The sequence below is a fragment of the Photinus pyralis genome, unplaced genomic scaffold (genome assembly GCF_008802855.1).
Source record: "Photinus pyralis isolate 1611_PpyrPB1 unplaced genomic scaffold, Ppyr1.3 Ppyr1.4_LG8, whole genome shotgun sequence".
Lineage (NCBI taxonomy): Eukaryota > Metazoa > Arthropoda > Insecta > Coleoptera > Lampyridae > Photinus > Photinus pyralis.
This window is the reverse complement of record NW_022170819.1, coordinates 24,055,806-24,070,386: the sequence shown is the minus strand read 5'-3', so window position 1 is coordinate 24,070,386 and position 14,581 is coordinate 24,055,806. Positions and strand designations below refer to the sequence as shown.

Below are 14,581 nucleotides of genomic sequence, written 5' to 3'. Positions count from 1 at the left end.
GTAGAAATCGATTGGCGAAGGTTTGACATCGCTGTCTCTTTTCGTTCTCGAGTTAAACGAGGAACAGGCAGATGGACAAAAATAAGGGAAATTTTGATCTTTCGAAAAAAACTGTTTGGAAATCTTCAAATTCGTTTGAATAGATTAGTCACTCTACGTCGAGCTCTACGTGGTGATTTCCCGCCTCGAAGGGAGAAGAATTCGGGGATTGTAAGAAAATTGATACTACTTCATATACAGAGTTGCGATCTAATAACGGATAAATTCAATAACAAGTATAAATTGTGCATAATCCTGTGCAGATAAAGCGTTTTTTAACCGAAATAGCGTTTGTTTTGACATGGACTATGAAGGATAAGACTAGTTCCACCCACCCTTCCCCTCCGCCCCGTGCTTTGGTAAGAGGACAGAAAGAAGAGCAGTAGTTGGTAGAAAACGGTTCCTTTCGTAGAGACCTTTAATTAGAATACAATGAGAGATAAAATTAATTTTACTCCCCCCCCCCCCTTAGGCCCCGTCGCGCACTGATCTCGAGATTTGGTGGCTGGCTAGCACACGTTCACCTATTCACCTTTCTAAAGGTAATTCAAAACCGCAGACAGCCGAACCGACGGATGGCCAAAACGCAAACAATTGCACGTTTTTACTTTCTAAAAAATGCACTTAAAGATGCGAAAAAAGTGTAATAGAGGAACAAATTCGGGGGGGGGGGGGGGTCAAACATCGATTACTGAAGAAAGATTTAAAATAATAGGCGAGGAAAGTATGCGGAAGAAAAAGGTGGTAGTGGTAGGAAAAAGGATGACAGTGATAACGATCTATACCAGAGAAGTTAAGAAAGATGATGAAAAAAAATGCTGTATGATAAAAGAGAGAAAAGTGGAGGGTATTGTATTGAGGGGAGATCTGCACCCTAGAATTAGGAGAATGGCTATTGATGGCCAATGGTAAACAGACAGAACATCAATAGACAAATAACTGCTTATATAGCAAACTCGAGTGTTTTCGAGTGATCTCGAATGTTTTCGAAAGATTTCTGGTGCCTCGATATCTATCGGGATTTCTGGAATATTCGCTACAGTACGGAAATAGGAAAATATGAACAAGCACTTCAACAGGAGAAAATGTGAACAGAAGAAAGCTAGCCGAATGGGAAGTCGAAGAATCTGAGAACACTGAGAAAGATTTTTGGGAAGCTGATAAACGAGGAATGTAGTAAAATGTGGAGAAATAGATGTAGGGGATTAGAAGAAGCACTTTGTCAAGGTTATACAAAAGGAAGATAATAATAGACGGATAGCGGGAGATAGGGGCGAAGAACAGGAGATCGAGGAAGAAGAGGATGGCCTGAAAAATGAGAAATCGGGATACGTCATATTAAGAATAAGGGGAAATGGAGAAGGAAGGCTACGGACTTACGATTATGACGACAGCGAGCAGAATATACGCTGTGGTGTGAGGCTGGTACTAGAATAAAAGAAGAAAATACGATAGCATTCTTTATTGACTTAAAGGCGGCGTTTAACAGGCCAGAATATAGAAAATGATTGAAGTAGGAAAGAGAGACAATAAATTAAGAAACAGATTAAATGTTGTTACAGTTATACGAAGGAATGAGATGTCTGGTAGGAGAGAAGGAGTCAGATGTACTTTGGACAGAAAGGACTAAAGAAACTGTAGTAGGAAGAAAAAAGATATGGTTCCTGACATACGGAGTCGATACAGTGATTTAGGCAACAAATGAAAAACAGATATAGGAAATAATGGAAAGGGGCTAAGGGAGGGAATAAAACTGAATGTAAAAATTGAAGATAATGAGATTTGAGAAAGTCTGCTTTAGGTAAAAACCTGCCCACTTCAAAATAAATAATAAAAGTAAGAAATAAATAAAAAAAATAAAAGGCCGATTGAGGTATGGAACAGAGAACTGGGAATGAAAGGAATGGGAGGAGCTGAAAAGTATACAAAGAAGGTATTATACAAGAGGCACATCAAATTACGTGGTGAAAGTAAACGCAAACATGGAGAAAATAAGAATACCACTGACCAGGCGCAGGATAGTATGATACCAACAGAAAAGGGAGAGAAAGCGAACTGCTGCAGAAATGCCTGTTGATAACGATGAACAATAAGGGGATGGTGGAAAGTAAAGAAATATTACAAAGGAAATCTACAATTGTAACAATTGAGCGAAATAAGATGGATGGAGAGAGAATAATAAAGGGAATACAGATTATGCTACGAAAAAGGGCAGAATAGAGAGGATCTGATCTGAGAATAAAGAGAGGCGTTGAGATGAAAAAGGAAGAGAGAGAACTAGATGGAGAAGAAATATAGAACATAGAAATACGGGAAAAGGAAAAAAGAAGATGAACCCAACAGCAAAAGGAAGACGAGGACGAGGAAAGCGACCCCCCCCCCTCTTGGAACTTTTCCCAATTTAATGGGGGAGGGAGAGGGGGATGGGAACCTCTTCGAAGCTAAATAGATCTTTTAGAGCCGTTTACATTGTACTTAATTGAAATTTCCACAGTATCAGGGGTCTTTGAAAATATTTGTCTCAAAATTTGCGAAAATGTTTACTTGGCGCCCTTCTAAATCATTTTCAAGTCTTTTTGGTACCACCTTAAAATGTTGTAATAAAAATTTGCCGTGGTTACCACCTTACGCTTGCGCATGCGCGTTCTTCCCAAAAACTTTTCAGCTCTTTCTTTTATGTCTCAAAATATGTGTACCAAATTTGGTTCCAATCGGTTTGGCGTATAGTCAGAAATCATCGAGATTTTGTTTGATTCGAATTCCTAGTGCTTCAAAACGTGTATTTCCCTCAAAAGGTTGTGGGGGGGGCTCAAAAAGGTTGTGTGGGGGGGAGGGGGTCATCTTTTACTCCAATGCAATTCCTAACTAAAGTGCGGGTAAGCGAAAATGTTTTCCGATATCCTAAAATTATGTTGGAAAAACTCCTACAATCTATCTAAAAATATCGCAAAATCTGCGAAAAAGTAAATTATATTAGTGTCACTTTATTCGGAGTTCATCATTAATCTAGGAAGAAGAATGGGAAGAACCTATCAATGTCGATTCTAAGCAACTTATCGACGAAGCTGTCGGTAGGTTTTTCCTGACTACCAAGTATTGCTCTGATGTTGGCTGTGATGTACCGGATATACTCCTATAAATGGTCTTTATAAATGCATCCCAGAATTACCTTTAGCGTACCTACCCGAAAGATTTTGTACTCCTGGGTGTAGTCGTTTGGCTTTGGAGGCGTTACTTGGTCTTTGAACCGGTGATTTAAGAAGAATTTTGTCTCATCAGGATCACTGTTTCCATTGTAAGTGTAAACGTAGTTTGCTAAAGAGTTACAGAATGCGGCGAATGGTATGTAATCCCTTTCGCGCACGAGATACTCGCCCATTGTCAGAGGCAATGAGACCGGTATTATTTTCTTAGAGGCCAAGTAAAACGCATCGTTGATCAGTTGGGCTCTATTTAAGACGTGGACGCGCTCGTAGTCGTCACTTTGGAGTACTGCCATGATACGCTTCCAGTTCTCCATATCGTAGTTAACACGGAATCGCCCCGTTTGCTGCTTATTTATCAACAACCACCCCTCCGCTGTAACATTCTCGTAGATAATATCATGCTCTTTACTTAACCAAAAGTTTGCAGTAGTGCTTTCGTAGTTCGGTTGGAAGGAGTACGCGTAGTTTATTGGAATACTCCACAGTGTGCCGTTTTCAAAAGGCGAATGCTGCAACATTTCCATAATAACCTTCCAACTGACAAAACCTCAACGTACTTGTTTTAGGGTAACAAAACCAGTGACGTAATTCCTGGTAACTGTTACGATGGGATATCCTCTATTCTTCTCCCAGCCGCTCATGATGTCCCCAAAGTTTAAGTCGCCTAAAAATTCTTTTTGCACGGAACTATTGATTTCTTCCTGGAAGGTTTCGTAGAGATCGCTGGGAATTACGTTTTGGAATTGCCTAGAAAGAATCAATGTAATCGCCCTCTTGCTGAACATAGCTAGGTACCATTTACTCAAAAACCGACGTACTGCGCTTTGAAACACTGAATGAGAGAGGAAGTGAACCATCATACGCACAATTGATGCACCTAAGATAATTTTGCATTCATTTGAAAGTAAATTGGCGTAATTTACCTTTTTCGTACATCACGTGAAAGGGAGGAAACCGTTGGTCGTTTTGTACTTCGTAGGTGAGAGGGTGGGCACCTTTTTGCTCTTCGTCCAGGAAACCCTGGTGTAGAATGTCAATGTTGAATTGGTCCATAAGTCTCCAAGTTGGTTGGATCTGATCGTGAACATTGATTTAGGTACCAGGGGGATGGGGCAACTAACCTGAGATGCAGTGTAATATTGGAAGTATGTCGCGAACGACTCACTCATCCAGATGTAATCCCAAAACTCGGGTGTTACCAGGTTACCAAACCATTGGTGCGAGAATTCGTGGGCCATAAATGTGACTACCCGCTTTATGTCTTTCACTGCCGTTGGTGTGTACTTAAAGTTTCTTTCTCTAGAAGATTCTACTGGTGATCTTGGATGATGAGCAAGTCACTCACCGATAAAGTATTAGCCCCCAGTTTTCCATGGCGTTGTCGATGATGAATGGGTTTGGTACCACCAAGTGGTCCAGCTTAGGCAGCTGATATCCTATACCAGTGTACTGTTCCAGCGATTTTAGCATTGCCACTGATAGTTGTAGTGGAACCGAAACGTGGTTAATGACGTCAGGGGTGGCATAAACTCGATGTCTCTCAAGAGCCGCTGTAGATTTGAAGTTCAAAACGCTAAATGCAACAAGATACGTTGACATCTGAGGCGTTTCCTTGTAAACGTCTTTGAATCGACCATCGCGTAGTTTCCTGTCGTAGGCACAACGTTACTGTTTGTCGTTGAGGACTGCACTTACTCTGTGTAATCAAGTTCTTGATTCGCCAAGGAGAAAAATTTAGGTAGCCTGATTATACTAACTACGAAAGTGGCCTTGAACGAAGGCTCATCGAAGCAAGGGAAGGCTTTACGCGCCCCTTTCGACTGAAAGTGGGTTCCGGCCATTAAACTGAAATCGCGATGATAGGTTAAAGTAGACAATTCAATTCTCACCTTTCACCCTCAGTTGTTGGTACTCGATCGAAGAAGAAACCATCACTCGTACCCAGCACGCCGTTGAACCTGGAGATGGTCAAATTGTACTGCTCGGAGGTTGCCAAAGGTTGCCTCAGATGGATTGTGAAGGTCTCCAAATCCGTATTGCTGGAAGTGCGCGAAACTCTTACCGGTGTACCGGCAGCACTTACCAAATTTATGGCTGAAGTAGCAATTTTGAGGTCTTTTGAGTGCAGAGTTATAGTTGTGGTCGATGATACAGCTTGGAACTGTATGACCACACTGCCGGAAAACGTATGCGTTGCTGCCGAGAAATTTGGGTCCATTGTCAAATAATAGCGGGTGGGTTTTATAATTTTGGGCAGGCGAAATCTTTCGCCGCCTCCCATTCGGGTTGCAATTGCAATTATTACGAGTAATCGGAACATTGTTTTGGTAACCGAATTGAAAGGGCATAGAATATATAACGTGTCTGTGACAATGTGATATTTGCAATTGCTGATAACACGCGCTCCAATTATTCAAGGTAGTTAGTGTTGGAAAAAATAATTTTTAGTTCTGTCACTGTGTGGGCCTAGGGTCGTTCCTAATCAAAGGCAACTTTTCAAAATATTCCTAAAAGTGAATTGAGGTTAGACCAACTGTGATAGGATTTGCAAATAACTTTGACATTAATATTTTTTTTTAACTTCAAGTGTACATATTTACCCCTAGCAAACCGACATTGAACCCATTTCGGTCTGTAAAAATTTAAAACGGGCACAATTTTATTCATTTACTAACCAACTCTGTGAGCTTAGCTCGCAAAGTGCATCATAGTCTACCCTTGGTTTATTTGCAAAAACAATGTTTTCGTTCTTTCTATCATTCATTTTTATCTCATTTCCTTAAATGAAAGACATTGCTTTATCTGTCTTCGTTTTTCAAACTAATTGTCCAATTTTAGCTGCCTAGGTCAAGCTAGGTGGCGATCGCCGTTTTTTGGAAATTTCATTAAATACAATAGTACCATCATGAATTGGTCGCGAAGAATAATTGGATGTGCTATTGTGAGAGCAAGCAGCATGTCTTAGAAGAAGTCTCAAAAAATGGCATTCTGCTTTAGCATTCGCTGCTAGAGTTGGCATACCAATTTTTTCGTTTTTTCGCTATTCATTATTGTTTTAATTGTTATTATTACTGTATGTTCTATTACTAGTTTGTGATAAATACATTTAATAAAGGGTAAATTTCGTTTTTGGCCGAGTCTAACAAAGACACTTTTCAAGCAAGCATTAGAAGAGATATGAGTTTCAGAGGATGATTTATTGGGGTTTAACTGCACCTGCATAAGCGATAGGAATTGGGGTGTAGGGTCATGTCTTTTGTGAGTAATCGTATATTTGAATGTGACCAATTAATCAATTATATACAGGGTGTGCCATTTACCTTGACACAGTCGATTATCACGGAAACTAGCGGGAGCACAATTTAATGATGCTATCCACATATTCAAATAGAGAGCTATACTTTTTACTGAATATTCTTTTTTGTGGGAAACGTTTTTTTCTCTACACATACCATTTTTGGACACTCTTCCAAAAGCACGATTTACACATAGGCACAAAGCGAGCACAATTAGCTATGTGAAATTGAATTCGATTGAAAATGTTCGTACATAGGAATTAAGTTGTGTAACTCCTAATAGAAATTGTTGTATCTCGGTTAATATTGGCGTTTAGAATCTTGAATTTACGGGAATGATGCACGCGAAAAATTGGTAGAAAGTATTTCCATAATGGGGTATTTGACTGTGGAAATGTGCCCATTTTTTCAATCACACTGTATCGATTTCAGTATTTTTAAATAGTACGATGTGATTAAACTAGTGAAAACACATTTTTCTTTTCTTTAAAATCTACCTCATTTCTTTTTCTTCTTCTGGTCTCCATTTTTCTTTCCCACTTTCATTTCCGCATCTGAATCTCGTTATTGTTTTAATATTTTTTCTTCCATTACAGAATTATTCTGGTAACCACTCTCTTATTAGCTCTTTATAACTCCTACTTCCGCGTGCGCTCTCTATGTCCAGTTGATCACTCCCTGTTTGTTGGTACCCATGTCTTACGTAATATTTTCCTCTTTGTTCTTCCTACATTCCTTTTGCGTTCATCTTCGTTGTGAAACATTCTTTGACAAATTCGCTTTCTCTTTTCCTCGAATCTTACCGCCGTGCGCCCCGACGCTATCCTTATCATTTCCATTTCAGTTTCTTCCTCTAATTTTGTTGTCCTTCCGTTTAAATGCCGATTTATAATATCTTCTGTGTCCTTTTTCCAGTTCCTCCCATTCTTTCCACCCAGTACATTAGCACTCGTCGCGTTTCTGGTGCTAAAATCATTTTTGAACCCCCTCTCTAAAATTCTCCGCATCTATCTTAATTAAGAAAGGGGGTGGTTGCATTGCAATCCACCCTCGTTGTTTCTTAATTGTTCTATCTACGCTCTATTGTTTCTGTAGGTTTGATAACCTAAATATTTAATTTTTAACGCATTTTTTAAGAATAAAAAAATGTGCTATTGTTTGCGTTTTGTGGAACTAGTTTTATCCTTCATGGTACTCTAATGAAAGGTCTCAACGAATGGAATTAATTTCTACCAACCATAGCCCTTCTCCTCAACCTCTTATGGTGATCGGGTATATTTCCTTATACCTCAAGAACGGATTGTCGAAAGAGGGTACTCACAAAGGACGATTGAGACGTCTGCAAGAAATATATCCATTGGTGATGTCAAAACAAAAGCTATTTCGGTAAAAAAAAATGCGCTATATCTGCACAAGAGTTGTGCACAATTTATACTTGTTTTACGTCTATTCTTTTCTCCCTCCATTTCCATTCAATCTCCCTTTTCCTGCCGTAGTCATTATAGTTATTCGTTATTCCCTTATAATTTCCCAAACAATCTTTTTCCCTCTTTTCAAGATCGGTACAATAACCCCTTCTTTCTCTTCTTCAGGTAATCCCCCTCTATTCCATATCTTATTTACCTATTAGATTTCTCATACTTTCCTTGATCTTATCTGTGGCGAAAATTCAAGCCTCACTACCTGTCTCATCTCTCCCCACCGCTTTCCCGTTCTTTCCCAGTCTTTTTAATTCTTCTCTCTTGTTATCTCATCTCCTTCAACCTCCTCTCTTCCTACCTCCTCCATAGTCTCCTTCTCTCCTGCGTTCCTTGTAGCAAATTGACCATTCCGCTGATTGTATTTCCCTCTCACTTGTTCTAATTTTCTTTTTTCTTCTGTTTATCACTTTCCAAATATCCTTTTCGATTCTCTATATTTTTTCTTTACATTCTCTTTTGACTTTTATTTCTATTTTCTCACCTCTTTTTCCTCTATATTTATTTCTCTCTTCTCTCCATTCTTTGTGTCCCCTCTCCTTCAATTATTTGTTTCCATGAGATTGCTTTGTTAATGCTCTTCTCTATATGATTCCACTCCTATGTATTCCCTCTTGTTTCTTCTCCTTGTTCCTCCAGTCTCCGTCTATACAGCTTCACAGTGTCTCTTGTCCATAACTGCATCTTTTCATTTCTTGATTTTCTTATCTTCCCTTTTAGAGTCATTCCATCGGTTGGTAATCCTTGTTTCTATCAAATATTCTTCAATTTCTTACAGTATTTTACTAATGTGTGATCAATTACCGACCTCCTTCTTCCTCCCGTGTATGTGAATTGCCCATCCCTATCCCTCTTCATATTGCCATTTAACATTCTCCAACCGCTCTTTTTTTAGTAATTCCAGTAACACTTCTCCTTCTTTTTTGCACTCTTTATCTCTTGATGTACCATTTTAAAATATCGAAGATCTTTACGCAATTTATATTCCCGAAATTTAATAATTTTCTTGAATCTTCGTTGTGCCTTTAATTCCAAATACTCTTGAATTGTTTTATAAAAGGTTTCTTTGAAATCTTTTTTTTTTTATTTTTTAAGCGCATTTTTAAAGAATTAAAAAAAATGTGCTATTGTTTGCGTTTTGTCTGTCCGGACCCACTTCTGCCGTTTTGAACTACTTCTAGGGGAATGGTCCTAGAGTCCTCGATTTTTTTGCAGTAGGTAGCCTATATCTTGAAGGTGTGCCAGACGGCCATTAAATTTCGCTGTGTAAAAGCCCCCCCCCCACGAATTATTTCCTGAGATGCTGTTTTTGAAAGTAAAATGTGCATAACTTTTACATACGACAACCAATTGGTATCAAATTTTGCATACGAATGCCTTTAATGGTGCCAAGTTAAATTTTAGAAAATGGGGGGGGGGGTTAACACATTTCTACCCTTCATGGTATTCTAATGAAAGGCCTCATCGAAATAAATTGGTTTGTACAAACTATAACTTTCTCTTTTACTAGATCAGTGAGCGACGGGGCCTGGGGGGGGGGGGGGTGGAACTAGTTTTATCCTTCAGGGTACTCTAATGAAAGGTCTCAATGATAGGAATTAATTTCTACCAATCATACCCCTCCTCCCCGACCTCTTATCGTGATCGGGTATATATGCACAATTTATACTTGTTAGTAATTCCAGTAACACTTCTCCTTCTTTGTTGCACTCTTTATCTCTTGATGTACCATTTTAAGATGTCGAAGATCTTTACGCGATTTGTGTTCCAGAAATTTCATAATCTTCGTTGTGCCTTGTATTTCACATGCTCTTGAATTGTTTTATAAAAGGTTTTCTTTAAATCTTTTTTTAGAGATTTTTTGGTAAATTGGTTACAAAGAGAATATCCAATGATCACTTTCGAATATTTCAGTTCCAGAGGTATGAATCTTTGAAATCTTGTTGTGCTCTTTCTTCCCAGTAACACATCAAACCTTAATTTGATAGCGTCTTGAAACCTTCCACGAATTTTCTTAGAGGATTGGTTAAACCCTCTTTTTTTGTAATTATTTGGTTAAAATCTCCTTGCCTATTGTTACCATGTTATAAGCTTCTTGGAATCATCTGAAATGATTTACTAAATTTTTATGACCTGCAGGTAACCTTTTGCGTGTTCTTATTTCTTTTTATACTCCCCTTTGAACCATCTGGAATCTAATAATCTGCTTGAAATTTCCTTGGATTTTCTTGAAATATTTTTGAAGCTTCCTTGGACCTTTTACTAAAACCTGGTCGGAATATTCTGGTAAGGTAAGTAACCATTTTGTAATCTTCTTCTAATATCCCGTGACCTTTTTGAAATCGCCGAAATCTCCACAATCTCCCTTGCGGTGTTCGTGTAACCACTTACAATCTTAGTTGAATCATTTAGAATTTTGTTGAAATCTTCTTTGACTTTTCTTTGGGTCCTTTTCTGCTATCCTGCGATTCCCTTAAAATTATTTTTGAACGTTTGGAAAATTCTCATACATTGTCTACAACCTTCTCTTGATGTAATATTTTTCGAATTTTGTTAACATTCTTGCCCACTTCTGGATTATGTCCTCTTGCAATCTTCTTAGGATCCTCTAGAAATTCTTGTAATATACCTCTAAGGTATATAATTAACATAACATAAAAGCTTGGAGTGTTCCTGTAACTTTTTTCCAATTTTCGTACAATATCCTTCCCGTAATCTCCTGTAAATGGCCAAGAATCTTGAAAATCTCGAATTGTTTGGATTCCCCTTGCAGTTCTTTTCAATAACTTAATTTCTCTGAAAATGCACGTTATAGCAATAATTCACGAAAACAGATTTTGTTTATTGTTATACTGCAAGGCGGATTGAAAAAGTACAAAATTTATTTAGTAGTTAGCTTATGTCATATACCATGTTGTAATTGACACACAGTCGTATGCAATCATTTACTCAAAATAATAAGGAAAGTATCTATCGAGTTCGGTTCGAAGCACTTTCTGTTCGTAAGTGTCCGTAGGCCTTTCCTCTGTTCCTATATCGGCCCTTATGTTAGCCAAAATTGTTCTTATGTATTCCTGAGGGATAAGTCGATGAAAACAAGTTCGATCGGTCCAGTCTAACCTACCTTAAAAATTAAGTAGTCCCTACTGTAACCGCCTTCTTCTTCTTCGTCCTTTATGCTGTTACTCAAAGGATGGTTGAGGAAGTACTGCTTTTCTGTCGCTTTTGTGTTGCCGAAGTATATGGACCCATAGTTCGACAGGGTGGTGTAGAAAGCGGCGAACGGAATATAGTCCTTCTCCCTCACCAAATATTCGGCTAACCTATAGGGTATGTCTATCGGTATTTCTTCGATGGATGCGAAATAGAAAGCGTCATTGATTAACTGGGCCCTGTTCAATACGTGAATCGTTCCAAATTTGTCGCTCTTCAACACCTGTATTAAACGTTCCCAATTTTCCAAATCGTAGTTCACGCGATAGTATCCTAAAAGTGCAAATGTGATTGATGACACAAATGGGCTTGTGTACCAAATTGCTGCTTGTTGACAATAACCCATCCGTCCCTGGACATATTCCGAAGGGCCATTGTTGCATTAATCAACCATACATCGGCTGTCGTCTTTGAAAAATCAACCCCTTTGCTAGAGACAACGTAGTTGATTGGAATTTTCCAAACTTGCTCATCGCCAAAGGTTCTCGATCTCTAAAGGGAGATGAGAAACGGAATCGCACGGTCTTATTTTACCTGAGTAATATTTATGTCTCCACTGCTGTAGTTCCTCGTAACGGTTACAATGGGGTAGCCTTTGTACGAATCCCAAGTTTGCATCACTTCGTCAAAGCGCATCCCACCCAGCAAGTGTTCGATCCCTTCCTCGGCAATGGTTTTCTGTACACTTCTATACAAATCATCAGGGACAACGCTGGTAAACTGCCTAAATGGGAAAACTGGTCAAACGTCGTACTACCCGGAACACTACCTACTTTTCGACGATGTAGCTGTGAAGCGCCTTTCTAAACACCTCATCGGTTAAGAAATGAGACATCATCCGCACGATTGAACTTCCTAGAGTTGAACGGATTGAAAGTAGCCACGTGCTGTCCATCGCTTACCTTTCTGGTACATTATGTGGAACGGAGGAAACTGTCCATAGCGACTGATACGAAAGTTTAGTGGATGCGCTCCTTGATGTTGTTCGTCATAGAAACTACCCTGGACTACGGTTACAACGAACTGCTCCATTATCCTCCACATGGGTTGAACCTTTGCAGCGATATAATATTGAAAATAAGCCGAAAACGATTCACTAAGCCATATGTAATCCCACAAAGCGGGCGTGACCAAGTTACCAAACCATTGATGTGCAAATTCGTGCGCTATGTAACTGGTGATGGTAGTCAAAGTAATGGGATTCGTCTTATTCGAACACCTTAATTGATCTTCCCTAGAAAAATGCGGTTAGATGACGCGTTTTCGTCGTTTTTGATTACTGGAATGTGATCAGGCCCCAGTTCTCCATGGCGAAATGTCGGAAGTATCCCGGGGGCACCGCGAACGTATCCATCTTGCTCAAAGTGAAATTGACGCCGATATACTCCTCGAGAATTCGCAAGGCTTTAACCGATGTCATCAGGGGGTACTCCAGTTCGTCGAAAGCGTCAGGCCGGGCGAGGATGCGGTGCCTTTCGACTTTACGCGTGGACGGAAAATCGGATACGGCAAATGCGACTGCGTAGGTTGGCATTGGGGGCGTTTCTTTGAAGACGTCCATGTACCTATTCGCACCTAGAGACCTGCGGGGGAAACGTTAGTCGGTTTGAAAATCCCAGAGCGATTACTTGGTGGTTTGAAGGGCTTCGTTAGCGATGGAGTTGTACTCATTGCCTCTGATTAAGTTAATGGCGAACTTGGCTTTCAGGTGGGGCTCATCGAAACAAGGAAACGCGTATCTCGCCCATGTGGGCTCGAAGTGGGTTACAGCCACCACTCTGCAATTTAAAGATTAGTGTCTCAACGATATTTTTACCACAGCACCTTTCTTCGCCATTGTGGGAGTAATGAGCCTTATACAATCCTCTGCTGTTGGAGCTCATGTACGCCTGAAATTTCCCAATGGATACGTTATAGAATTTGTTTTTTAGAAGCGTCTCTTCCAGCTCGATGACGTAAACTTGATCTTGTTTCACTTTCAAGGCGTTTTTGACTTTAACAGCACGTCCATTGCTTGTCACTCTAATGCTGGTGTCATCTATGTCAATTTCACTTGCATGCAGAGTGACGTTGTCGGTGTTTTCTAAAACTTCCAGCTCGATTGCAACGGCTCCCCAGTATGAAGACCGTTGCCATCCTATGTACGACATATTCGGTTCGATTGTAACCGTGTAACGTAACGGTTTTACGCTTGCTGGCAGGCGAAATATAGTACATTGTATCGAAATAATTGTGGCACACAGTGCCAAAAGAAGCAGAGCCTTCATGTCCTCTACAACAACCTCACTGCGACACTAAACGAACGGTCTAAGACTAATCCCAGACGTCATCCACATAGACATACGTAATCTGCGGTTGGTATTTACACTGGATGCCACGTTTATACAAATTCATTAATGTTTCCCAGTAATTGCCACAATCAGCAGTTTGTTTACAGTTAAGAGTAGATAATTAGAAATAAATGTTAAAGGTTGACTCTAATCTATATGGGATATAGTACTCAAAAAAGCATTTCTTCTTCAATATTGTACAACATCATTGCTATACCCTGAACTTGACCTGAAATTTGTGGACTATAAGGATTTTCCCGTTTGACATTCCCCAAGGTTCTAACCTTGAGCATGCACTTGACACTATTTCCTTATACCGTTTTTTTGCATTTGAGACTAACAAGTTAAAGTGTCATATTTATTAATTTTTCAGAAACGTTGCCGCGATGGAATTTTGTTGTACCTACTACAAGAAATTAAAAGGTCATCTTATATGTGTCACTAAAAAATACTTTGCTTCGTGCTTGTTACAAGTGTAGGTACCAATGGAATGTAAATAAGAAAAGACAAGGTCATGTCTTGGGCCAGAAATGTTATTGCTCATTGCAAAAATACATACACCTGTAAATCAATGGTCGCTAGAAAGTGTTCCCAAAGAATGATGCGATAATATTTTTGTTCCTTCCTGCCATAGACCCAAGATACGACGGGTCAACTATTGTATTTTTTTTAGTTTTATTTGTTTCGATTTTTCAAGATCTCATAAAATCTACCATCAAAAGAAACTCTCTAGGGAGACTGCCCTTCATAGCTTCATCTCTAACATTGAGAAAAGCATGCTGGACAAAGAATCGCTCAGACAGTGAAGCAATTCTAAAGGCTCTAGCAGCCTTCTCCCTGAGCTCTAAGGTGTTCACAGATTCGCACACAGAACTGCAAGAAATAGCCAGGCGTAATTGTGTTACAGTAGTGTGGATTTCAAGGTATGGAAGGATAGCCGGAAACGAGAAGGCTGATCGACTCGTTAATGCAGACACCCCAAGTTGAACCGGAGCACTACTGTGGAGCACCGGCACGTC

General features: G+C 39.5%; 2 protein-coding genes across 2 annotated transcripts; both read right to left on the bottom strand.

The window, feature by feature from the left end:
* Positions 1-3,040: 3,040 nt before the first annotated feature.
* On the bottom strand, positions 3,041-6,117 carry LOC116179485 (aminopeptidase N-like). The gene is made up of 9 exons (XM_031499280.1): positions 5,135-6,117; positions 4,941-5,090; positions 4,591-4,893; positions 4,367-4,544; positions 4,169-4,319; positions 4,041-4,122; positions 3,803-3,992; positions 3,224-3,754; positions 3,041-3,172 (listed from the first exon to the last, which is right to left on the bottom strand). Exons 1-9 carry the CDS (start codon positions 5,563-5,565, stop codon positions 3,041-3,043), a joined length of 2,148 nt encoding a protein of 715 aa, XP_031355140.1. The 5' UTR covers positions 5,566-6,117.
* Positions 6,118-10,840: 4,723 nt separating this feature from the next.
* LOC116178575 (aminopeptidase N-like) lies at positions 10,841-13,612 on the bottom strand. The gene is made up of 9 exons (XM_031498120.1): positions 13,057-13,612; positions 12,861-13,010; positions 12,513-12,815; positions 12,135-12,466; positions 12,006-12,087; positions 11,767-11,956; positions 11,550-11,724; positions 11,144-11,505; positions 10,841-11,093 (listed from the first exon to the last, which is right to left on the bottom strand). Exons 1-9 carry the CDS (start codon positions 13,497-13,499, stop codon positions 10,965-10,967), a joined length of 2,166 nt encoding a protein of 721 aa, XP_031353980.1. The 5' UTR covers positions 13,500-13,612; the 3' UTR covers positions 10,841-10,964.
* Between the last annotated feature and the right edge of the window lie 969 nt (positions 13,613-14,581).